This window comes from Aquila chrysaetos, chromosome 3 (genome assembly GCF_900496995.4).
Source record: "Aquila chrysaetos chrysaetos chromosome 3, bAquChr1.4, whole genome shotgun sequence".
Taxonomy (NCBI): Eukaryota; Metazoa; Chordata; class Aves; order Accipitriformes; family Accipitridae; genus Aquila; species Aquila chrysaetos.
This window is the reverse complement of record NC_044006.1, coordinates 53,083,267-53,108,890: the sequence shown is the minus strand read 5'-3', so window position 1 is coordinate 53,108,890 and position 25,624 is coordinate 53,083,267. Positions and strand designations below refer to the sequence as shown.

The 25,624-nt window shown below is 36.7% G+C and overlaps 1 protein-coding gene across 3 annotated transcripts in view; it reads left to right on the top strand.

The window, feature by feature from the left end:
• ANKIB1 (ankyrin repeat and IBR domain containing 1) overlaps positions 1–25,624 on the top strand; it is a 100,536-nt gene that overhangs the window by 44,212 nt on the left and 30,700 nt on the right. For all 3 annotated transcript variants that reach the window (XM_030008501.2, XM_030008502.2, XM_030008500.2), the window contains exons 3-4: positions 12,347–12,647; positions 18,129–18,311. In XM_030008501.2, coding sequence (XP_029864361.1) covers positions 12,347–12,647; positions 18,129–18,311 — 484 coding nt within the window. The remainder of the gene's footprint in view (positions 1–12,346; positions 12,648–18,128; positions 18,312–25,624) is intronic.

Below are 25,624 nucleotides of genomic sequence, written 5' to 3'. Positions count from 1 at the left end.
ATAAGGTTGAAGCCACTCTGCATTTCAGATTATATTTTTTTCTGGAGATGCAAATAAAAAAGAGGCTCCTTCACTCTCTACTCTTTTGACTGAGACAGAAGCTCTGTAAATGTTTAAACTCTGAGATCCAAATTGACATAAATCATTCATGCTGAAATCTTCATAAAGGTGCTACAAAATATATTCTTTCTTTATCAAATTTCTGAAAATCTATTCAATGCTTTGCCAGTAAGACTGGTGTTCCCTTTTAAATTACTCTCCTAACTGTACTTCCAATATAAATGTGAGCAAAAGAAAAATAGTAAGAAGATTAATAGCAGCTCTTTGTCTAATAAGGGCAACGGGAAAAACATGGAGTTATTAACCAAAACAGTAGGGTCCCAGTGTAAGGAAATCTGTGTTGAATGTATGGATGTTTTCAGCAGGTTGTTCAGAAATCCTGGAGGAGTCTTTTTTTTTTTTTTTTGTCTTTTTTTCTTTCTTCATGGTAACTCTTTGAATGATTAAATTTGTTTGGTGTTCTCCAGGCAATTTTACAGCTCATTTGGGAAAAAAATTATGAAGGTATAATAGTTGCGTATGCTTCTTTCCTAAAAGTAGTTTTTAAAAGTTTTGACACCTGATCTTAGTATAAAAGATATCCAACTAACTATTTTCCCTTTCTCCCGCACAACAAAAGAATTCTGTCCTGTTTTAATAACTTCAAATATTACAATACATTATAATATTTCATCTGAATAATTTATTAGAATGTCATTGTCTAGATTATTCAATTTTGAACAACAAAAAACAAGCTTCTTTTTAATTAACAACAATTGCACAGATAAATTGAATATTTAGACTATAATTTTATTTAAGAATAAATTTATTCATAAAAGTAAGTATGTCTGTGTTGGAATTATTCATGCTAGACTCTCTTTATAGTCAGTGTAGACCTAGGTAATAAATCTAGTCAGAATAATTAGTGAAGGCGACAGCACAATTCATTTTATTGTGAAGTTGACCATAAAATATTTTAAATTAATTGTGTGCCAGAAGTGCCTGTTTCTTCCCATTGATGATAAAGGGAATCTGAGAGAACTGGATCAGCTGTAGTTTTCTGCACTGTAGATCTCCTGAGCTGAGAAGATGAATCTCATCCTAGAATATGCTGGATCGTGTAGAATTGAATAGTATGCACCTGCAAAGCTTTAAATTTAATACTTCCATGGTTTTACCATATCAGACATGAATGCTACTTGTCAGAGATAACTGCTTGTGATAAAGTATTAAATGTTTAACTTTTGTGGTCTGTGGTGAGTGATCAGTGCAGTGCTTGGATCCATCCAAGCCAAGCACTGCTGTTTATCTGAATGTTTTGGTTTTGTTCTTCTCAGCTGCTGAAAAATACCTGGGTTTTGGTTCTGTAAGACCCTTTTCAGATTAGTTATTTTACATGGTTATGAGGCTTGGTCACCTACTAAATGCTTTGGAATATAAAGTACTGAAGGGAGTTTTACATCTGATGGAGGAGAATAATATATGAAGAACATGATCTGACCAGGTTTTGTGGGAGTGTTTCTAAAGAAGCAAGAGGACCAAGTGAATTGAAATGGCCATGACTTCAGTAGCAGAGCATGTGACTGGATTGTAGAAAATAGTCATTTATAAGGCCATTTTCATGATACCCAGTCTCAAAAGCAGTGAAGAGGATGGAGAAATGATAAAATTAGGAAGCCTTTAAAATTGAGCAAGTTCTTACTGTGACTGAATCTTCACTGGAGAAAACTGCCAAAGACAGAAAATAGCGGGGACGCTTAGAGGAGCAGCTACAGACATGGAGTAGCAGCAGTAGCATTTACTAGGTTTCTCAAAGGCTGTCACTCAGTTGGGCACTGTCTTCGAAAGTACAGCTAAGGCAGATTGAAGAACTCACACCCTTATCTGACTTGCTCCCTTGGGTTTTTTTCCCTAAAGCTCAAAATCTTGTTTAAAAGCTGTTCTCACTAACTAGATGTGTGGCCTCCCAAGGTGGCTTCCCTGGTGCTTCTCATGACTTCCTCACAAAATACAAAACAGTGGGTAGGTTTTATCTTAATAGTAGTCTGACCTACAAGCAAAGCTCAAGAGCCAGTCAGCTGCTATGTTTTCAGCTCTTAAAACTGACCTTTTCCTAGCTGATTTCTGATTATTTTAAGCTTAATAGGTTGAATATATGTGATGCCTACGGAGTTCGTTGGTCACAACAGAGCCTTGCTCTCAGTTACAGGTGCCACTGTTGAGTGTGTTGAGTTATTGCTGCTTCTTACTAGTAGGTTTTTCTGCACCCTTAGGAAAGCGGGAACCTTAGGTTGCAGTGCTTTTCCCTGCACATGTTTACACACTGTTTAAATGCTCTTACTGAAACGATCATCTATTCCCCACATTGTTCTTATTTTTCTTGCCTTGGAAATCAGATACTGCAGAATAAGATTGCTTCGTTAGTGACTGGTGAGATGAGATATATTAATGCAGTACACTATTAAAGATTTCTTATTCTGTGTTGTCTGTTCTCCTTAGTAGAACCCTTGTGAACATTTTACCACAGGCAAAATAAAATTACATTTGGGTTGTAGAGGAGTACAGCTTTGGTCCTTGCCAGCCAGGATGTCTGAATCTTCATTTCAACTAATTTTGTTACCAGGTAGAGTTTGTGACTCTGTCGAGTTGATTGGTAACTGCTGAATCATTGTGTCAAATGGCTTAACTTCACCCTGGGGTTAGAGGCACACATGGCTTCCTTGCGAGAGAGATCTGTTGGCTCAGTAGTTACCAGAATAATGACTGAGAGAATTGCAATTTCTGATAAACAGAAGTAAATTTATCAGAAATAACTAATTAACTTTTATAGCTAAATGCAATATCCAGCTAAAAAATTCAGAGACATTGAATATAAACCCAGTTTTCCTTTTGGCTAAAATACAGACTGTGGATGATTTGATTTTTTAAATTTGTGATTTTTTTCAATTTAAGTGTAATAAAATTACTTAATGGAGACATTTAAGGAAAATAAAAATTAGTGTCATTAAAGATCAAGCAACATACAGATTGAAAGGATTTTTCTGGAGGGAGAGATAGAGGCAGGCGAGACAATCTCTGTAATACATTCATAGTTTTTAAGAAATAGAAAGAATAGAAGTGATGCAAAGCCTGTTAGTATTTGCTGTGTAATTTCATCATTATTGCTATATAAATAATGTCAACACTAGATGTCATACACTTCTAGGTGATTTACAAGCTGATACGTAGATAATGGTCCCTGTGCAGAAATACGAAGCTGTGTGTTTAAGTGGTGAAGATGAACGCATTCGTTAGTAGTTTAATGCTTATTAATTCATCTGACATTTGTTTGAAACCAATCTAAAAATAATAGTCTTACAGGTATCTGAGAAGAGAATTCATTGTGGATAGTCTTTTCAGAAAAAACTGTGTTCCGAGGAGGAATTTGGAGAGAAGGCTGGAAGGATGACACCTAAGTTTGAGCATTGGTTCTAGCTGTAAAGAAATGTATAGAAGAAAGGGCCAGAGACAGAGATTAAAATCACACAGATTTTGCATTACAGAAGACATTTAGTCACAAAAACTGCTGGTAAGCAGCCAGCTCCAGTGGAAGCAGCTTCTAATTTGGCACTCAGCTCTTTTTCTTTTGAAATCTCACTCAGAATATTGAAATAGAAGCCGGAAGTAGCATGAGATCATGGAAACAGTATTCCTGACTGTCCAAGGGAAGGCCAAGCTCAAGGCCTTCGTAAATAAATACCATAGTTTTCTGGTTAAGCATAACTTAAGGATGTTGTTGATACGTTTTTGCATCAGGAATGGTTTAATTCTGTGTTTTGGTGCTGCTGTTCCTCCTAACAGGCATAGGAACCATATATAAAACATGATTTTTTTGGCCCACAGTATAACAAATGTAAGGATTAACCAAGTTTTGTGTTCCTCACTCTTAGCGTACACTATCTTTGGATCTGTGCTCCACAATTCAATTCTATCTCTTTGCCACTCCTACACATTGACCCTCTTGTTTTTTTGTGTTGTACCAAGCCAAAGATTACGATCTACCTGCAGAAGGTATACTTAATCATGTTAGCTGACACATAACCACTAAACCAAAGAAACTTTTCAACGTATTTGCATTTTTTTGTAAAGAGAATAGCAAGTTCTTCATTGGTACACTCCTGGTTTCAGCTGGGATAGAGTTAATTGTCTTCCTAGCAGCTGGTACAGTGCTATGTTTTGAGTTCAGTATGAGAAGAATGTTGATAACACTGATGTTTTCAGTTGTTGCTATGTAGTGTTTAGTCTCAAGTCAAGGATTTTTCAGCTTCTTATGCCCAGCTAGTGAGAAAGCTGGAGGGGCACAAGAAGTTGGCACAGGACACAGCCAGGGCAGCTGACCCAAAGTGGCCAACGGGGTATTCCATACCATGGGATGTCCCATCTAGTATAGGAACTGGAGGGAGTGGGGGTGGGGGGATTGCCGCTCGGGGACTAACTGGGTGTCAATCGGCGGGTGGTGAGCAATTGCACTGTGCATCATTGGTACATTCCCATCCTTTTATTATTACTGTTGTCATTTTATTAGTGTTATCATTATCATTATTAGTTTCTTCTTTTTATATTCTATTAAACCGTTCTTATCTCAACCCACGAGTTTTACTTCTTTCCCTTATTTTCTTCCCCATCCCACTGGGGGTGGGGGGAGTGAGTGAGCAGCTGCATGGTGCTTAGTTGCTGGCTGGGGTTAAACCATGACAGGTACATATTTGTATAAGACCTTTTTTAGATGTCTTTACGTGATGGGCTACTACATTAACATGAGTCAGTCCAGAACTGGAACTCAGACCCAGGTGCTGACTTACCTTTAATCACTTTAATAGTCTTTTGGAAACAAGCTGTTTGGGGAAACCATAGGTGAAATGACAGCAATACAGTGAAAAAGATTGTAAGGCTTAGAGCCAGTTTAGGAGAGAGTAAAGACAGTGCTTGTGTTCTAGGCAGTATTTTTGTACTGAACATTACATCAAGTCCATAAGTGAAATAGGCCCAGAAGAGCGTATGTTGGTAGAGTCAAAGATTTCCATTTGAAGTTTAGATTGCTCTAAGTAAAAGAAATGATTCATATGTGCCATAGTCTGGACTTGGTTCTCAAATTGGTGGTTTTCTCTGAAAATCTTGCAGAAATTGTTTGAGTACTCAGGAAATCGATTTAACCCATTTTGCCAGATGTACTGTACTTGGTAGGAGTCATATGAATGGGAACAAATGGGAGGCATTTCTGTTTAGGAAAAATACAGAATTGGAGGCCAGAGTGGAGTACTTGTCATAAGGGATCTTGAAATGTCTGTGAAGACTTCAAATTTGGAAGGATTAGCTCTTCACAGACTTCCATCAGCAGTGGAGATGGTATCATTGACAGCCTCTCAGATGCTTCCTTTGCTGTTAGTCCAAATTATCACTGGTATAACCTCGCTCCTTACTACAGCAGGATATTAGTAGTGTTTATGGGGATTCTGGTAGTGTTAGTAACAGTTCTTAGGCAAGGGGCCAACTGAATGTAAGGCTTACAAGAAGTCAGTGTAATAGTCTTTGTTTTTTCTTTGATAAATGGTTAATGATCTGTCAGCAGATTCTTTATCTTAGAACAGAAATAGTCACTGTGTCCTGCCCAGTTTTTTACTGCATGCAGGAGATTCCTGGGCTTTAAGAGAAGCCCAAGAATCTTAATGAAACAGAGAAGAAACTGTAAGTACTAATAAAGAATTTTCTAGCACTATATAATGAATAAAAATATCAATAAATACCTTTACTAGACGTGGCTTTCAACATCAAGTAAATAATAATATGCTTCACAAAATTATTTAAACCAGCTCATACTTCTATACAGCTGTCAGTAACGACTAAAAAGATTTCTTCAAGTGCTTGCTGTGGTTGTTTTGTTATAACACATTTGGGGAGAAAAGTACTTTGAGTTAATGAAATAACCATGATTATTCAAGGTTTAATGCATGAGTATTGACCTACTGTGTTGGCAGCTGAATGATTCAATAATTGTATTAATTAATTCATTGCATATGAGTTTTAAATTACTGGGTAACAGAGCTTGGCTCTTCTCTATGTTGTTGTAACTCATGGCTTACCCAGACTTCTGTTAATGCTCAGAAAGCTATGAGCTTTAGGTTTATGCCTGAAGTTGAGTTTGCAGTGTAACTTTTTTAATAGCAAGCTGGACTTATATGGGCTGTCTAACCCAAGGACCAGAGGGGATGTTGTGAAAGGGAACCCTGTGCAGATTAGTTTACCTCGTTGCTGCAGCTCACCTTTTTCTAGTACCTTACTTGTCTTGCTTAAAAGCAATGGTGCAATTTGCTGTGCAGTTTATGTAGTACGCATAAGTGCTTTGCATTAAAAAGTCAGTAAGTTTCACTGTCTTTGAGCAGATTCAGACTTGCTTTAGTCTCCAGCTGTCAGAACTACCTTTATAATTTCATTTTACATTAATTTATGTTTTGGTTTCATTTTTCTATACATAGGTACATTTTCATGTATTTTATATGCATACATATATATACACATACATCTGTATACATATATATAGCTATAAAGTATATAGCATTTGTTGAGAGAGAGAAAGAGACTGTAAATGTGGTGGTTTTCATGCCCCAAATATGAAAGGTTTTATTAAAACCTGAAGAAATGGTTGTGGTGTTAGTTTTCCAGTGTGAGGGAATGTGCCAATTGTTTATTATTCAAGTTCACAGCCTTGTGATCTTGAGTCTCTTGCTGCTTTTCTGCAAATACAGATAGTAGTAGGTGTGAATGTTACAGCCCTTTCTTTTTTGTCACTATTTTCAACACTTTTTGATGCTTTTGTCACATCAAGTTTGGATTCTGCAAAGAGCTACAGCTTGAAGCAAAATCTGGAAACTGCAACTGGAGTAAAGTTTGGCTGCCTTGTGGTTAAGTGGTATTTCCCATAGGCAATGCATATTTTCACTCTATCAGTACATTTCCAGGCAAAATTTAGCTTCTTGTACCTCTGAAGTTGTGAGCCAAATTGCAGGGGTCTGTAGCTCTGCTCTGTGAAAGTCTTACGCACCAAATACCACTGGTAAAAATGGAGCCCTGATGAATAATGAATTTGTGGATGTAAAATGTATTAATTTACCCTTTTTTGGATACTAGTCATCTTCTCTGAACTTTAAGTCATGGGTTCAGCAGGGCTTTTCAGCATTGGCTTGACTTCCCCTTACACTTAAGAGCTGATCCTTTGACTTTTCAGGAGATTAAGGAGAGAAAAAGGGGCAATCATGTGGCACTTTGAAGCCCATTTATGTGCCCAGAGTGAGGTCCTGGTTGCCTTTGGCAGCTCTGGTGTTTGTCATACCCATTTATGAGACATAGAAGTTGAGTGACAAGCAAGGAGAACAAGTAATCAAACCTAATTTTTCCCCAAGCCCACCAGTGTTTTTTACAAATGGCGCAAAATAGTTCTCGAAAATTTGCAGATGGTTCTTACTGAAGTTTTCAACATATTTAGAGATGGTTGGACAATTTTTTAGCAGATAACTTGGACAGAAGGGCAAATGTTCAGCTTGGGCAAGGGAGTAGCCTTCTAGGGAGGTTTTTTGGATTTCTCTCTTGGAAAAAAAATAATCTGCTGATACTTCTTGCTGCAGGGGTTGAAAATCTACCATGCTGTTAGACTTATTTGAGTAGGGATATTCTTTGTGCTGTGGAGCAAGACTAAAACAGAGCAACGACACTTTAAAAGATTTAAATCCATTCTAGAGTTTTTCATCATCTGGTTAATACAGAAAAGTGCCTTTCTATTTGTTTAGGAGCAGAGAATCTGCAAGCAGGCAGGACATAAGCCCTTCTCATTTTAGATTAGGATATACATAACTTCTGAAAACAAGAGTTTTATTGTTTTTTTCCCCAAGACCTTAATTTTATGGTGGAAAAAAATTTATACTAATAGTTACTCACTGTTAAAGCTACCTTTTAAACTATTGTTTAACCCTTTAGAGAGGAATTTTGGGTTTAAAAAGGGGTACTGGTTTGACAGCCTTCAAATTCTACTTTTATGCACAGAGTTTCAGCCTAGAGCAGAACCATCTCATCACTGAACTATTGAGGATAAGGTGAAATATCTACCTTGAGCTATGGGAGAGCATTTGTATCCATTTAGCATTTGTGCCTTCTACAAAGGTTCTTCTATAATTTACATAAATCTTAGTAATGGAAAACTTATAGGTTACAGCATATAGTCAGTCAGATAGGGATGAAATCCCCATAGCTTGGGATTATTAAAGAGAATTTCAGCAGAGTTGTTGGGAAAAATATAGTAAGGTTTTTAAAAAAATGAAGGGAGATGAATATAAGCAGGATGGTCTCTTTAATTGATACTATTTAGTTAACCTTACTATTATGTTAGCAGGGGTTATGAATATTTTTGTTTGTGTGTAAAATACTGTTTTTAAGAAAAAGTGTCTGATTTATGGCTTTCACAGGTCACCACACAAACATTGTGCTGTTCTGAAATCAGATGCACTGTAACCTGATTCAGGAGTGAATCACATGCTTTAAAATACCACAGCATGGAATTCCACTGATGATAAAGAGCTAAATATTGAAAACAGAAATATACATTATAATATTATCAAGCCTAGAAGGTAATGATTAGATAGCTAAAGATACTAGAGAAACTTCATCTGGTTTGGGAGGAGACAATGAAGGTCCTCTCACAATTAAAAAAATTCAAGCCCTGGTTCAGCGTCATACAGAAACCGCAGACAGTTCTTCACTGAATTTTAAAGTAACATTTTACTTTTAATTAGAGAAGTAGCAGGAATCAGTACGTTGACTATAAAGCAACTCGGAGTGGGAGGAAAAGATGTGGTTAACTAATACCCAAAGGACTCTCCTGACATTCAAAATATGCAGGTCTAATTAGTGCAGCCATCCAGCATGTTATACAGTCTAAGTGCAAACTCTCAAGTAAGAGTTCAGGCACTTCATGTGAAAGACAAAGTCTGCCCTCTTGGCAATACTGAATTGTTTCTTTTAGCTTCATACCGCGAGCTTGGTGCTATGCCTTTGTGCCAGTTGAAGCCTTTAATCTCAATACTTCCTCAGTTGTGTGTCCTCGGGGATTCCTACTGAATGCTTCTGCATTTGAAACACTGGGTACTTTTGCTACCATACCGCAGTCCCCTGTAGTGATTGCAGAAGGGATCTGGCCCCTTCTTTATCACCCTTTCTTCTCTACTCATTCCACAGCGAATTTGAAGGTAACAGATGTCTGCTAGCTTTACAAACTTCATGTTACAAACATCAGGTAAAAATAGTTAGGCCTACTGACTTGAACATCAGTGTTACCTAGTTTTAAAAACTACTGAAAAAGGAGCCACACATGAAGTCTTTTACAATCTTTAGCCGCTGCCTCTTTCTTCCCAGTGCTGTGATCTCTTATTTTTTTTTTCTTTCTTAAGGAAGATGCAAGAGTTTTGGGATGGAATATTAGGAGGCATATGGATAGTAAATGTCATGGGTAGGGGGAAGAGGGAATAATAAAATAAAATTTAAATACCCTGTATTTATTCTTGAGTTAAGGACTCAGAACTGAAAAATGAGCAATTTTACATTTTTCTGTTCATACTGCAGTTTACAAATGCATTGAAGGCTAAGTTGGGGGTGATCTTTACTTGAAGTAGAAATATAACAAACGAAATTGTGAAAGGGAGTTAACAGAAGAAAAGATACTGATGTATCATGAAACAGATTTTATTGCGGAAGTAGAGAAACTCAGGTTTTAGTGAGTCTCCAAACCAAAGTTACATCTCTCAGAGACCAAGATTACTTAGATTTAGCCTTGTATTTTCTATATCCAGGTTTTGCAGTGGGTACCTGCAAAACCTCATACCTAAGGCATCTAGCATTCTCATATCTAAGTGCCTCTATAGAATTCATCTCCCTGTTCCCCAGTGAGTTATCTTTTTCTCCTCCTTTCCCTTCCCTCCCCTCCCCCCCCACCCTCCCCTCTCCTGCCCTTCCTTCCTTCCTCCCTTCCTCCCTCCCTCCCCCCCCTCCCTCTCCTTTCCCTCCTTCTGTCTCTCTGTTCTTTCCCATCTTCCTTCCCCTCCTTTCTTTCTGTCTCTAGTTTCGTACTATGTAAAGCTAATTCAAAAGGAAATTCATTTTGGATACTGTTTGATAGTGGTTTGTCCTGTCATTTCATGTAATTGGCTGTGAAGCACTTTGCCTGTGTTGCTAAATCCCTTTCCTCTGAAAAGAAAAAAAACCAAGCAAACAAAATGTGCTATCGCTTTTTTGGCAACATCTTTAATCTCAAGTTTGGCATATTCTTATTTCCTAACAAATGTATCTGTCATGTCAGCTATCATGGAATAAAAGACAGATTTCTCTAAGGAACATTTTGCTGCCAAAATAGGACAACATAGAGGAGACTTTTGTTTTTGTCTTTTCCTCTGAATACTTTGTTACCACTTATTTAAAACAACACTATTTTAGTAGTAAGTTTCATTTTGAACTCAAACTGTTCAGCAATTTTCAGAGGGAAGAAAGGACAGAAATCCGGCTGACCAGACGGTTATTATCATCAAGACATCTTTCCATTGCAAGACCAGATCAGCTGTGCCTCATTTTTTCTACTGAAGTACTTGTCCAGTCTGTTTTCAATAATTTCTGAAAGGGACATTCCACATCCACCCTGTGTAGCCTCTTCCTTTATTAATAAAATAGTTTCAGGATTATTCTTTGTCCTGAACAAAGCATGGGAGAACTCTGAGAGATAGAATACTGTGTAGCGCCTGGTGGGATATATTCAGGGACAACAGAAAGAGGAGGTGGCATTTAGTCTTGTAACCATAGCATAAGGCAATACCTGAGGTAAATAATGTTTTCTTTTGTCAATTTGGTTACCAAATTCTTCTGCTCTCTTCCGTTCACCACGAGCAATATGGTCTGATTTTGTATTTAGGCAGTGCCTGCCTTCAGGTGGCTGAGCTGCCTGTTTTAAAGTGAAGTGATTGAAACTGTTTTTAATGAGTCTTAGGGGTGAGGGCAGGGAGGGTGGAAGCTGGTCCCCTGTATTGACTTAATGAGGATTCCAGAATACCTGTGTTTTTCAGACTTGCAAACTGTTCAGAGTCAGGGAACAGCCTGTCGAGGAGATGAACAGTGACTTCTGCTGGTTTTATGTGAGGGGGCTTATGGGAACAGTGCAAGTGTTTCTGCAGTGATTTCTTGAACGTATGTGCCATGCTTCTGATTTAGCCTGGTATTACCTCTCCGGGAGCTGTCCTTCCTACCTTTGCACGGAGTTCTTTCACCGTTGCTGTCTCTGACCCCAGTCCTACAAAGGGATGGTCTTTCTTCTCTGCCACTTCCCACCTCCCTTAAGAAAAAAATTAGTATTTCAGTATACCTCAAAAGGCTAAAGCAAGTTTGGATTCACAGGACTTGTATGATATGTCTCAGTTCTTCCATTTCAGAATTGGATTGTAACTTCTATAATTCCTTCCTGGCAAGAAGCAGCAGAGAGCTGCATTGTCTCAGAAGCTGTCAGGATTCAGAGTTGTGATTCCAGGAATCAGTCTGTTGTTTCCCTTTCATTCCTAAGCTGACCCTTTTTGCCGGTATAGTTTATTGTCCACTTTGAACTGCCTCTAAAGCATTCAGGAGAACACTTAAATTCTTGCCAGCCTCTGTTACCTGCATAGGTGGGGGTTTGCATTACATGGCATTTCCATATATCCTAGAGTGAGAAATCAAACAGAGTCTTTCCTCAATGCATGCAGTGCTGGCAGGAAAAGTATTTCATATATTTTCAAGAAGTAGTAAGTACTGCATTGACATCCGACTAAAGATACAGGAAAGGAGAATTGATTTGGGGGAAATTGCTCTGGCATTATGTATTTGCAAACTACCAAATGCACTACTATTCAGGACACAGAGTAGAAGAAAGGAAGTATCTATTTCATCAATCTTGTGACTTAATAACATTTATTGCAATGCAACACAGAATTGTAGAATAAACTTTGCCAACTAAAATTTATGTCACACACTGACAAAGTAATTATATATGGTGCTTAATGATATTTCAGTAATTCATCCAGATCTTGGCTTTTCACTCCTAAGAGAAATGGGAACTGTCCAGTAGTAATTATCTATTAAGAGTGTTTATCACTAACATGGCTAATAAAAATCTTGGCAAGAAGAAAGCTGTCATAATAGACCCCACTTCAAGGAAATGAATGGAATTGTGTGCTAATTTTTTTTCTTCTATTCCCCTCCACCCCCACAGAACTTTCCTTTTTGTTAGAGATGGTAACCCAAATAAACGGAATGTGCACAATGAGACATCTATGCACTTGCTGTGTATGGGACCTCAGATCATGATCTCGGAAGGAGCTCTTCATCCTCGCCTGACACGACCCTCAGAAGACGACTGCAGAAGAGCAGATTGTCTGCAAATGATCCTGAAGTGGAAGGGAGCAAAGCTGGATGAAGGACAATATGAACGAGCAGCCATTGATGCTGTTGATAACAAAAAAAATACACCTTTGCACTATGCTGCTGCCTCAGGGATGAAAACCTGTGTCGAGGTAAAAGTTCATATATAATTACAAGTCTGTATACTGCTATTAGTAAATGACATGCACAGTTGTTCACAAAGCTGTTTTGGGGAAAAAAAAAGTCTGATAAAGTATATTGAATTAACTTTTTAATTCTATTTTTCATTAATTGGAAAAATTACAAAGATAAACAACCCAAAACGTACACTGTCTGTAGAGAACAATGAAAAAACTGGATTGCGTATAGATTAACTTCATGACATAAACTACTCAGCACGAAAAAGACTTGTGTGGGCTTATAAAAATTGGATATAATTAGAAGACCATAACACTGGAGAAAAAGCTTTAAAGGTAGGCATAGGCATACCTATATGTGTAAAGAGAAGTGAAATAATTGCCTGAGAGAAAATGAGAGCTCTTTTTATTCTGCTCTGTAGCTGAGATTGGGAAATGCTGTCCATGTTTCAAGAACAGGTTTGATGTCTTTAATTTACAGTGCCCAGCTTTTTTAGAGGATGCCATACATCTGTGCTGACATACTTAAATATAATTACCTTTTTACAGATTAAAAATTACTTTAATGTTTGTGAAAGTAGTGGATAGTAATGAGTAATTGGGAATTATAATGACTCTGAAGGTCTCCCATCAAATTTACTTTTAAACTATACCAAGTAACGAGGACTATTATTTAATTGTACTGGTAATTTAATTTGAAGAACACAAAAACAAACATCTAACATTTTCAAACACAGTTAACATTTTCATAAGTCTGTCTATTGTAATATCAAGATTTGTGTTTTGAATGGTAACAATTAATTCAGAGTTCAGCATTTATATGTATAATTTAGGTTATTTTTCTTCTGTGTATAACTTCATGTTTATTCAGACTACACTCATTAACTTAGTATCATCAGCAAAGTTTATCACCTGATTATTCACCTGCTTTTCTAGATAACTTCTGCATAGCTTAAACAGTCAGGTCCCAGCACCTGTGGGACCTCACTGGTGATCTCTCTGCAGCAAAAAATGATGCTCTCCCTGTACTTTCCTGATTTTCTCTGGAGCTATTTTTAGTATTGGTGTTACTTTTACCACCTTCTAATCTTGTGCCGTGACAGATTTAAACAATAAGTTGCATATTGTAATAAATAGTTCAGAAATTTCATATTTGAGTTCCATTAGGACTCCTGAATAAGTACCAATTTAAGTAATTTATATTAGTATTTGGTTTATTGGTAGTTCTAGAACCTCTTGTGCTAAGACTTCAATTTGAAACAGACTTTCTTTTGTGTCCTTCATAAGGCATGTGTGGTACATCCACAGAGAATCTGGACTCCAACAATTCATACCACTTTTCTGCTTTATGTTATTTGAGATTGCTTTTTCACTTTGTCCAGCGACCAACTTTACAAACACATTGACAGATTTACCGTGTGGTGTTTTAAAATTACTTATTCCGAGTTGTTAATGCATGTGGCATACTGCTCAAAAAACATTCAGAACCTTCTTTATTGTGATTTTACATTTATCTTTTCCAGACTTTGTTCTTTATGTATTCTTCATCTGGAGACAACTTCAGCTTCTTCTTTCCCATACGATTCTGTCCCGTTGTTCTCGCTTCACAAATTCTTCTGATGTTTCTGGAATTTTATTCCATGCTTTTATTTAGTACCACTTTTTGGAAGTAGGCAATGAATTATTTCCCTTTGTTCTTCTTCTGCAAGAATGGGGAATCCAAGTACATTTTGGGAATTGTTATTGAGTGGTTCTTTGATGGTAACGTTTTGAATTAGGTCTTGTAGACTGCTTTGGACAAAGTCAGGTATTGCTTCTCCTCTCATGCGTTAGCTAACTATTTTGTCTATTATTCAGCCACTTATGTAGTCTGAAATTTTAATTTAAGCATCATGTATTAGCATAGCATTTGCTCATTATGCTTGGGAGATGGAGTGACTGAAGTTCCCTTTTTTTTTTCTGGTTTCTGCCCCTGCAGCATTTCTGTTCTTGGTCAGCATGTCACTTTTATCGTTACAGTTTTGGTCAGTGGTCACCATTCTTTTTTTAAGTGCAGAATTGTATTGCACTGGGATTCTCTGTTATTTGTTGATAGAGTTATTTTATTTATCTGTGAGTTTGTTTTTTTTAAAAAAAGGTAAATACTGCCCCCCTTCCAATACTGTGAACTTCTTAGTGATTCTCACATAATATGTTCTGTGGTATTACTTTGTTACACTGATTGTATTCTGTCAAGTTTCCAGATATTGTCTGAAAATCCTCATTTAAAATTTGTCATTTCAATTCCCCAGCCTTAGCTGTGCACCATCTTGAACTGGATGCTCTTCTTTATCTTCTGGTTTTTCATTAGTCCCTTCTAAAATCTCAGCTAGTGTCTTTTTATTTCCAATAGCCAACACTGCTTTCATTCTGTTAGTATAAAGATCATCCTTCCTAGTTTTCTGAGCTTCTAATGAATGGAAACTCAGCTTCCTTATGCCATTTTCTGTGCTCTAACTTAAGCCTCTGTCTCTCTGGTCCCCTACTCAGTACTGAGAGGAGTTAAGAGTAGATGCTAATATTTAACCTCCAGTATCACAGCCTGAATCTTGCCCCTGTACCTTCTCTCTTCTCTGCCCCATATTGTTACAGCTCCACAAGCTCCATGCTAGCAGTTTGTCTTCAACATGTCCCTAGAAATTATTTACACACTTAACTGATTTTCACCAGGGAGGCAAGTCACTGTGCAGTCTTTGCTAGCTGAATTATACTCAGACCCAGCTAATTATGCACACAGTAACTGAATGACATACAGGTATTGCCTGGCTCTTCCTGTCAACTAGAATTAATCTTTTTTTATTTGTATAGTTATATGATTGATTTAGAGCCTTTGATGTGATTGATTTGTAAACAAATATCGGGCTGTCTCCTAGGTCTATATTAATACCACTTTTATCTTCATTGTCAACTTTTAATTCTTTTTAGATTTGATAAGCAAAAATACTAATTGCAAAGGACTGTGTACTTTTCTCTTGTTCTGTTTTTTAGTGCCACTTGTTTGATCCAGCTGCTTGATAAATTCTGGCTACAGGCATTTTCAGTCACAGTTGTTCTATCTAGCCTTCCCCAAGGAGATCCATTAGTATCTGAGATATCTTAAGTCCTCCAGTATAGTCTGTAGTCCTTCTAACTCCTTCAACAGGAACAGGTTTATGAACAGGAACGCTACATTATGAAAAGCCTGAAACAGAGCTTGGTGAAGGAATTTAACAATGATCTCTTTGTTCCTAGAAATATTTGAGGATTCACATTCTTAGCAAAACAAGAAGAGATAAAAAACTTAATTGCTTAATCCTGAAGTGGTCTTCCCTCTCTCCAGTAAACTGAAGGTTACTTAGAACCCCAGGAGTGCCTTTTGCCCAGTTTTATGGTGGTTACTCTCACTTCAGAGCAACATTCCTCTTTAATCATCTCCTTTTTCCATAACTTTTCAGGAAAACCCCGGCCTTGTATCTTCCCCTGTCCTCACCACACCCACATAAGGAAAGGAAAAACCAAACATAGTCCCTTGTGCATTAACCACCTACTAGTTGATTTGTTCAGAGTTGATAGTCAAATGTGCAGTCTTGATACTACTCCATTCACATGTGTTAAATTTCTTCTCTGAGCAGAACAGCTGTGTGGAATCCATTGCTAAAGGTAGTTTGGGCAAAGTTAATGTGCTTACCTTAAAATACTGAATAGGAAAAAAGACTTAACTTTCATGCCGAATAGGTTTGATTTTATGCAGATATATTCCACTCTATCACACCATATTTGGCATATTAAATGGCATTTTTGCGATTGTTTAAATTATTAATGTGATTGTTTAAATTATTAATCTCCTTTTAATTACCTAAGAGACACAAGCCTTTTTAACAGTGTTCCAGAGAAATATGGCTTCATTATTAAAAACTTGTTGATTTGCGTATTCCTCATCTTGCAGATTAGATTTTGAGCTGCATAGGTCTATGGAGTGTTCTTTCAAGTATGTTTATTGTTTTCTTCCTCAGAAGGTGTCTTAGTTGCTTAAATTTCTGTTTAAAATGTACAGACAGAATGTGAAACTCAAGTTAACAAAGTTTTGGCAATGTTAAGAAGTTTAGATGGAACAAGGTAACTGTAGGCTGGGTGTCTTGATAATTATCCCAGTATTATCTTTATTTCTGCCTGATGCATTGCTATGAAGATAAAATATGGTGTCATACTTAATGACACTAATTTCTTCTCAACTAAATCTTGTTATTACACTGGTTTGTGGTGTTTTGGGGTTTGCGTTTGTTTTTATTTTAGAGAATGTGCAAAAAGTTTCCAAAGAATCTACAAGAATTATTCCAGGTTTGTAAAATACATTCTGTATTTTACAGTGACAGGTGAAGGAGATACAATCTGTTGATGAGAAAAGTAGGAAGTGACTGATCATGATCTAAAAGGTTTATGTGGAGAACAGATCATTTTGGGGAAATTTTATTTTTTTTAGAAGTATAAAAATTAGAAGGTGAGTTTTGAAATACTCTGGCTAAAAATGCAGTTTAGTGTTATTACAGCCATCATGGTCTGAAGGCAAGATAATGTTTATGGATTTTAGTTTTATTTAGAAATAAGATGAATCATTTTGGTAGTGAATGATCGTCCTGACTTCCTGTCATTAGAAGTTCAGCACATGTTATAAAGATGTCCTAATAAATCAGCAAAATGGTCCACTGTTGGCCTTTAAAATCTGTGGCATTTGTTGTCCTTGCTGATATCAGATCAGTTTGTAGCAGGCGGCAAGGTTGGCAAGGTAATGAGAGCAGCACAATTAGTGTTTATTACCTAGAGACTGCATTTCTGGGTGGTTACTGGCAAGAGACAAGGTTGGTGAAATGGCACAGTACTAGACCGTATTAGAATTTCTAGAATTAAAATTATTTCATTTCACTTTTCTCATGTCCTCAAAAATAAGGTAGAGCTACCGGCAGTATTATGTGCTACCTGTGAACTGGTACCCCATCTTCCCTCCTACCCAAGGAATCTCCCATTTTCTGTCACCAGCAGTGTACCAGTGCTGGGAAGAATGTACCCATATATAAAGAATATTTAAAGGTGTTTCTAGCTCCATCTTGCCAGTTGGTTGAGGACCTCAAGCCCCTTATTTTCTATGGAGCACTGACCATATCAGTAGAGGAGAATTTTAGTGTTTAAAACCTAACAGCAACATATTGTACAGCATTGCCTTGTAACATATTTCTGAGATTTTGTCGTTCCACGGAATTACGGTGGGTATAGGTATAATTATGTCTGAAATCAAGCAGTAATTTATTTAATAGCAATAGAGAATCTTTGTTTCCTGAAGACCATTGCTATTATATTTGTCTCTTCCTTCTGTTTTCCTTGTTCATATTTTTTTTGTTCTCTTCTTAACTAACAGATCTTTTCTTCAGGGTATTATTAGAGTTGGTAATTAGTAACTGTTTAATTTGCCATTTTACTTTTCAGCTTCTAGTAAAACATGGTGGAGATTTGTTTGCAGAAAATGAAAATAAAGATACCCCATGTGACTGTGCAGAGAAACAACATCACAAAGAGCTGGCTCTTAACCTGGAATCTCGAATGGTATTTTCACGTGATCCTGAAGCTGAAAGCATTGAAGCTGAATATGCTGCTTTAGACAAAAAAGAGGTCAGAGGATACTTTAAATTTGGGGCATTTTACACATTTATATTTGTAGCAGTTACATTGTGGAAAAATTCTGCAAAGTGTTTCTGTAGGTACTATACTTTGTACTGTGTATTTGTAAACCATTTGATTTTAACACAGCACTTTATAGCTTTCAAGTTAAGCTCAGAGAACATAACAAACACATTGTCAAAACTAAAGAAGTTTTATTCATGTACTTCATTACGTGGACTGTCTTGAAAGTGTTGCAGGCTGTGAGGCTGGAGAGAATACAGTGAGGCCAGTAAGCTGGGAAACAGTTTCTCTAAAACATGTTTTACATATTTTTATTTCTTAAGATGCCTTTCTGTCTGAAAATGAGGGCAGGAGAAATTCTGAAAAGGAGAAAAATCTATGGGATAGAATAGGGAAAATGTTCTGGTGGATCTTCCTAGACTGAGACTGGGTTGAATGTCACCAAAAACCAGCTGAGTAGTGCAGGATTTCAAAACAGTGCATTTACTTTCTTGTTTTATAACATGATGCCCTAAGCTACTCCATACCAGAACTTGTTTGAAAACCAGGTAATAACAGGTGGTGTTATTCTGAAGTCAATTTTTGAAAGAGAGAGACAATTCACTGACACAAATTTGCTTGAATTCTGGTATGCCTTACAGAAGACTGTGATTTGATAAGGATAATATAACCAAAAAGATTCTGAGCAGAAGTACCCTCCCCCATCCATTATCAGATTTTAATTAACTAAAATTCTAAATAAGAATACATAGATAAATTATATGATTCAGTAAATATTACAAAGTAATTCTGTGTAAATTAAAGGACAATAGATTTCTGTATGGCTACTCCCTTCAAAAGTAGCACGGCCTCGCCTTTTACTAGCTTAGCCCACTTATGACCTAATGACACTTAAAAGAAAATTCATTCAAGTTTAGACATGAGTAGGCTTAGATCACGTCAACTGTTTCCCTGAAAAATGCCACACATGGTCACCTTTATTTGAATGTAAGAAAGTCTTTGTACTGTTCAATTAATTTTCTAATTTTCTTGAATAAATGCAAATATAAACAAGCTTAATTAGATTGTTTATTCCTAGATGAGAGGTTTTGAGATAAGGTTTAATATACTTGAATTGTACATTGAAATAGCAAATGTAATTAACTCAGTTTCTCTGATTATTCCCATATAGAGACACCCAAATTGTTGTAAGAATGTAGTTTGAAATTACATTTTCTCTGTTGACAAAACCAATTTAAAAGACTGCTGCAGTTTCCTGCCACAATTGCAGTTTACCACTCCTTTGGTTGTACAGGTAGAACTATTTGGATGGTTATGTTGAGGACTGGATCATAGCAATGATTTGGCTTACAAGAAGAAAAAGTTTTAAAGAGTGGTAATATGTAATTGTTTTATTTAACCTGAATAATTTTTATCATTATATTTATACCATGGGTTTGCTGGCATATGCATCAGCACAGCTAAGAAAATAGTGAACTTAGAAATATGGATGGGGCAAATCAAGAACCACCTGAACAGGCTTTTCAGCAAGAGAAAAATAATGTCTCGTGACTGTTTAAGGTAGATGCTCAGAGCAAAATCAGCTTAAACACTTGATAGTTACAAGGGTCTCAAGTAAAAGGTAATTATGTTAATTTGGGGTCACTTCACTGAGACTGTTAAAAGATACAGTTCTGTTCCTCATTTGACTTGTTTTTAGCAAAGTTGTGGAGCGTGAGAACCGAAATGCAGGCAGGCCTGCAGACCTAGAGCCATCTGACATACCAGGACAGCTTTCCCACATGTTCTAAAGATTCACAAGCTGAAAAATGTCAGCCTGGTATTTGGTACACCGGTTGGTGGTCTTGGGGCTTCACATAGAGCAATTCTGCCATCATGTGCTGCCTTCATTCCCCCACCCTTTTCTTTGTGACTTTTCAGTGGGTTAAGTTCTCTAACTTCTTGAGTAACTGTAACAGCACAAGTGCTAGAACAAGAGAGATGCCAAGAGCATGTAGTCAGGGGAAGTTCATTTTTCAGTCTTAGCCCTCAGAGTGGCCAAAACCAGTTGAAAAAAAAAAAGCCTTAGAAAGACTAGCACTGAACTGCAATCCAAATGACCTCATGTCCTCATCCTCCAGGTCTCTGGACAAATGTTTGGGATGGGCAGTGAAAGCTGCACTTACCACTGGCTATGGTGATACCTCCAGCAGTTATCTTAATGGGGCGTGAGAGGTGATCCAAAAGCTTTCCCCAGAACACATATCCTTCACCAAAATTGCCCCTCAGACATGGTCCTCTACTTTTTTTTCTCTCAATTTCATTTTTAAAAAGTATTAAACACTGAGGCAAGCAAGCATGCAAAATGCTTGTTTAACATGGTATTTAGATTGTAATTGTTCAGTGATGCCTTTTAACACTTCCAAAACACACAAAAAAATAATTCATAAAGAATTAAAAAACTTTGGAACACTAAGAAATGCATTTTCAAAGTCATTTCATCTCTTGAATGAAGGTTAGAGGAAAAGATAAAACATTTGAAAATTATGAATAGGATTTCTTCCCAGGCAAAACAGCCAAACGGGCTTAACTCCAGTGTTTATGATATGCATAGTAGTTTCTGGAGTCATAGTACCCAATACCTCTCCTTCCAGACCTGCCATGTTTTATGGCAGAAAATAATCCTCTTTTTATACAGAGCAAAAGATTTTTGTAGTGCTCTGTGCAGTGTGATTGAATTAAGTATGTGTATTCAGAGTAATAGCAAAGCTTTGTTTCTGATGTTGAGAACCAGTTTGTGTTGTTCTTCACAGTGAAATATCGCCAGGGAATTATGTCAGTGCTCATGCTTAGAATTGAAACATTTGTAATAGTGAAAAAAATAACTTGCACATACATACCTTTGATTACAGAGGCTCTCAAGCCGTCAAGAAATACAGATTGCTGAGTAGACCCATATTTCAAGTTTGAGAGCCCAACAGCAAAGAGCTGTCCATTTTCCAGCAGTTCAGTTTACTCCTTCCACAAAGGTTTCTGAATAAAATCCATTTCCGTCATACAGTTAGCCAACCTTTTAAAATCTCATTTTATTACAGTGCTCCCTGAAGCATATTTTTAAAGCAACAGTTCTATTTTACTTTGGTTTTAGTACACTTCAAACGTTTTTAGTGATCAAATTAGAGACTGCAGTTAAAGATGGGTAGCAAACAGGCCCTAATAGTTTTGAAACACAAACATAATTGTTAAGTGTGTTTCCACAAAATGCTGTTTGGAAGGAAAACAATGTACCAACACACACATAATCTGTATTTCCTGATATAAAATGGAAATGCTAAATGTTTTAAGAGTGGAGTATAAAGTGTGACTCTCTTAACACTAGGTAGTTGTAGCAAAAGAAGATCCATCTATGATGTGTGGGTGGTGGAAAGGGTATTAGAAAACAAGCCAGGAGAGTATTTTGGATTACTTTTTTTGTCTTGATTCTTTTCTCTTACTTTGTTGATGAACAATCTCCAAAAAAATATCTCTTTTATATAAAATCTAAGTTTATATTTATCTTTTACATCTAATTGAAGTTACACTAAATAATATGACTGTGACTGATTATTTTTTAAACTGCTTTTATAGGTTTTGGTTGTTTTATTTGCAGTCTTTTAATTTGCTGTTTATTTAGCATGGGAGCATATTTGTCTTGGTGATGTATCCCTGGAAGATAACATGCACTGTCATTTCAATTACATCATGCAATGCTTTAAACTTACATAAGAAACACCTGGGAACAAGCAGTACTTCAGAGCAGATCATCCAGAACAGTTTTGGCTCTCAGTCAGACTCAGTGAAATACATTGTGCAATAGCAAAGTATGTAATTTCTTAGTTAATTTTACATATGTGCTACTGAATACTGTAGAAATACACTGCTAGTGAGTGTATCACAGATTTATTTAGTGTATAGTAATTGCAATGGTTTACTTCAGTTCCAGAATTGATGTCATATAAATATATATAATGCACATACCATAAATACAAAGAGTTATCTAAAGTGATTAAAAGGTACTTTATCTCTACAGATAGAGAATGGTTTATAAAGTGAACAGAGAGAAGGGGACTACAAGCAGTTAAGATATATATACATTTATATACATATAGTGCATTTACTTATACTTGAATGAGTTAAATGGAGTATAAATGATTTTTTAAATATATGACTCCATTAACTATAGAACTCCATCCACCCATAGAGGAGGATATTTACATGGAGTATATTTGACACCATTTAATTATATAGTCATCACTGTAGCAGAGTTACTTTGCCCTTGTCTTTTTAATGGTACTTTAAAAGTGAAGAAAATAATAATAGTTTGAAATGAACTATTAAAATAATCAGCTAACATATTAAAAGTACTTTCAGGAGAAAAACAATTATATAATTTATGATATCTAAATATTACTGATAAAAAATTGAGAAAAAAATAGTTAAAAAGAAGGGCTCTTAAGAATACAGAAGTGTTGAAATCTGTAGTGAGACGCTCACCAGTGCATTATAGTAACCCAAATAGTATATTCCAGAATCATTATATAGTTAAGTGATGCTAATACTGAACGCCTTTTTCACAGCAAATATCAATAAAGAGCTCCTCCATAAATGAGTATTAAAGGAGGTCTCTGAGCATCATAAGCTGTAATCAAAATCCTTTACAGTGTATGGCAGTGCAGAGATAAGTCATCAATGTTGGACATAGTTAAAAACAAACCTCCATGATATTACATAAAGGATATACATCCTTATAACTAAAGACTGTGTCTTCACAGGTCTCTGAAAGACCTGTACACATTGTACACATTAACATTTTTAAGGGTTCTCATTGTATAAAGCCTTCATTCTGGAATTTCCAGATTAAGCTACCTAATAGTGCCAGCCTAAAATTTCCTTTCTTTCAGCTTCTTCTGTGGGCTCATATATTATTTTATGAAACAAATGTCTGAAGTTTCAAACACATTCTTAAGAAATACTTCCCTCATTACTTAAAAAGATGAAACTAGGATTCTTAAAAACCGCAGGATCCAAAAATCCCTGCTGGGTTGTATGGAATGCTCCAGCTGAGATAATATAATAGTGCGTTACTCAAGGGAGATACTTGCCAGTGTTTGACCTAGAACCAATCAGTTAAATATAATTTTGAGCATATCTGCATTTCAGGATAAAATACTAGGTCCTAAAACATGCATATATGTTGCAGGTTTAACAGAAAAGACATTTCTTTTTATGTATATGTGGTCTTCAAGAATTGAGTACTGTTGTGCTGAGAAAGCTACTTGTTTTACAATTGCAATTCAAAATGCAGTTCAGATTCAGATGATTTACTCTCTGCTTCCATTTTTTTGCAGTATATTCGTGCAATTATAATCATTCAGGCACCCAGCTGTTTGTATCCCTGTCTCTCTGACATGTTTTTATAAATGATTTCTTTTGTAAAAAATTAAGTAGGTCAGTCAAATTCCAGCATGCTATGAATCAAGTGGCCCAGACTCATTTCAGTGCAAGCCTTTAATGCTCAGATTGTCCTTTACTGAGTCATGCATGATCAGCAATGGAAGGACATACAGAAACTCCCTGAACTTGGGCAATCAAGATAAAGGTCAGGACACTTACCGTCCATTTCTCTTCTGCATTTCTTGCTTTCTCCAAAAGGACAAAGACCCAGTGCAGAGCCATGGCGCCATTACTCTTGCCAATCACAGAGTTTTTAATATCCAGAAGTTCCTGTTTATTTTACTGACTAGCTAACAGAAGAGGTCCTTGTGGGAGTCAGTTATGGTTTTAGATGCATTTTATAGAGTTTATTATGATACCTAGAACATAGGAAGTACATTATGTTTAAAAGTAGATGTCTCAAAAGAGCAAAATCATGTAGCAGCCCAGGGTATCCATTCTCCTATCTCTTCTGCCTTCTGCTTGTTAGAAGGCAAACCCTCAAAGACTCTCAAAGGGTTATGCGCACAGTAGGCTTTCACTTAGATTGTAAACTTCCGAGGACAGAACCAGTCTTTTGCTTTGTGTCTATGTATGTATGCATGCGTGTGTGTGCATATTATCTAGCACTGGAGAATCCTGGACTATACTCTATATATAATCAAAATATAGATAGTAAATAATAATGATACATGGTCTTAACTGTGGTTATCTGTTATTGCTGCTGCCCTGTGTCCTTTCTTCTCCAAATTGGTGAAGACAATTGCCATTTGGTAGCCAGGTTCCTAATTAGTCCTGACCACATAACCAGTTTTATGTCAAATGCTTTCAATCTTTTGTTAGCTATCCTTTACATAAGTAAAACCAGTGCATCTAAGAAGAATTTTTTTACATGCCCTTTCTGTATCCATTCTCTGTACATATCCTCCCACTTGTTTTTCTCTTTCTACCTTTTGGGCATTTTCCCTGTGCAACACTTAACAAAGTGTTAACAACCCTTATTTGCTGTCATGTTCTTCCTTTCTTAGTTTTAAAAAGGAGTCTGCAAAACATGTGTATGCATCTCTAGTATCTTGGTTGGAGCTAATTCAGAATCCTAAAATTACTGCCTTCTTGTCTTTCTAATTTGACCTTTTTTTAACACTATAATAAGGGGATGGAGCTCCAGATGAGGAAGGCAGCTGGATGGTCTGCTCTGACTGTGTAGGGCTATCAGAGTTGGGCATTGTTTCTCAAAAAGAGTTTTGACATCTTCATGTATAATAAATCCCCAGCCTTGGAGATAATTCAAAAGCTGACTGGACATGGTCCTGGGCAGCTGGCTTTAGGTGACCCTGCTTGAGGAGGAACGTTGGACCAAATGACATCCGCAGGTCCCTTCCAACCTCAACCATTCTGTGTTTCTCTGAACCTCTGACTGGATGTCTCATCTCTCCTATTCATGACTGACTGCTGTGCTTCTGTGAGGGTGGATGTTGCCTCAAAAGACTTGTACCTGATTTGTTCACAGACATATCCCTTCTTGCTATCTAATGTCTCAATGTGTCCTCCTCCAGATCAATTCAAAGTTAATGGGTCTCAATTCATGTATAAAGTTAGTGTCAGAGAATCTATATGCAACATATGTTAACCTGTCCATTCTCTCGCTCCCCTAAAATCCTTAGTTCAAATCTAGTCATGCATTCTCATACCCATGCCATAATATCTGAAGTTTAATCACTTCAAAATTCAGCTGGATTCTGTGAAAATCTAGCTTTCTTTGAGAGAGAGTCAATGTTAAGCTAGTTCATCATTTGAACGTGGCCTCCAACTATAATGGAGAACTCTAGAGATACTGTCTTTTGGATTTT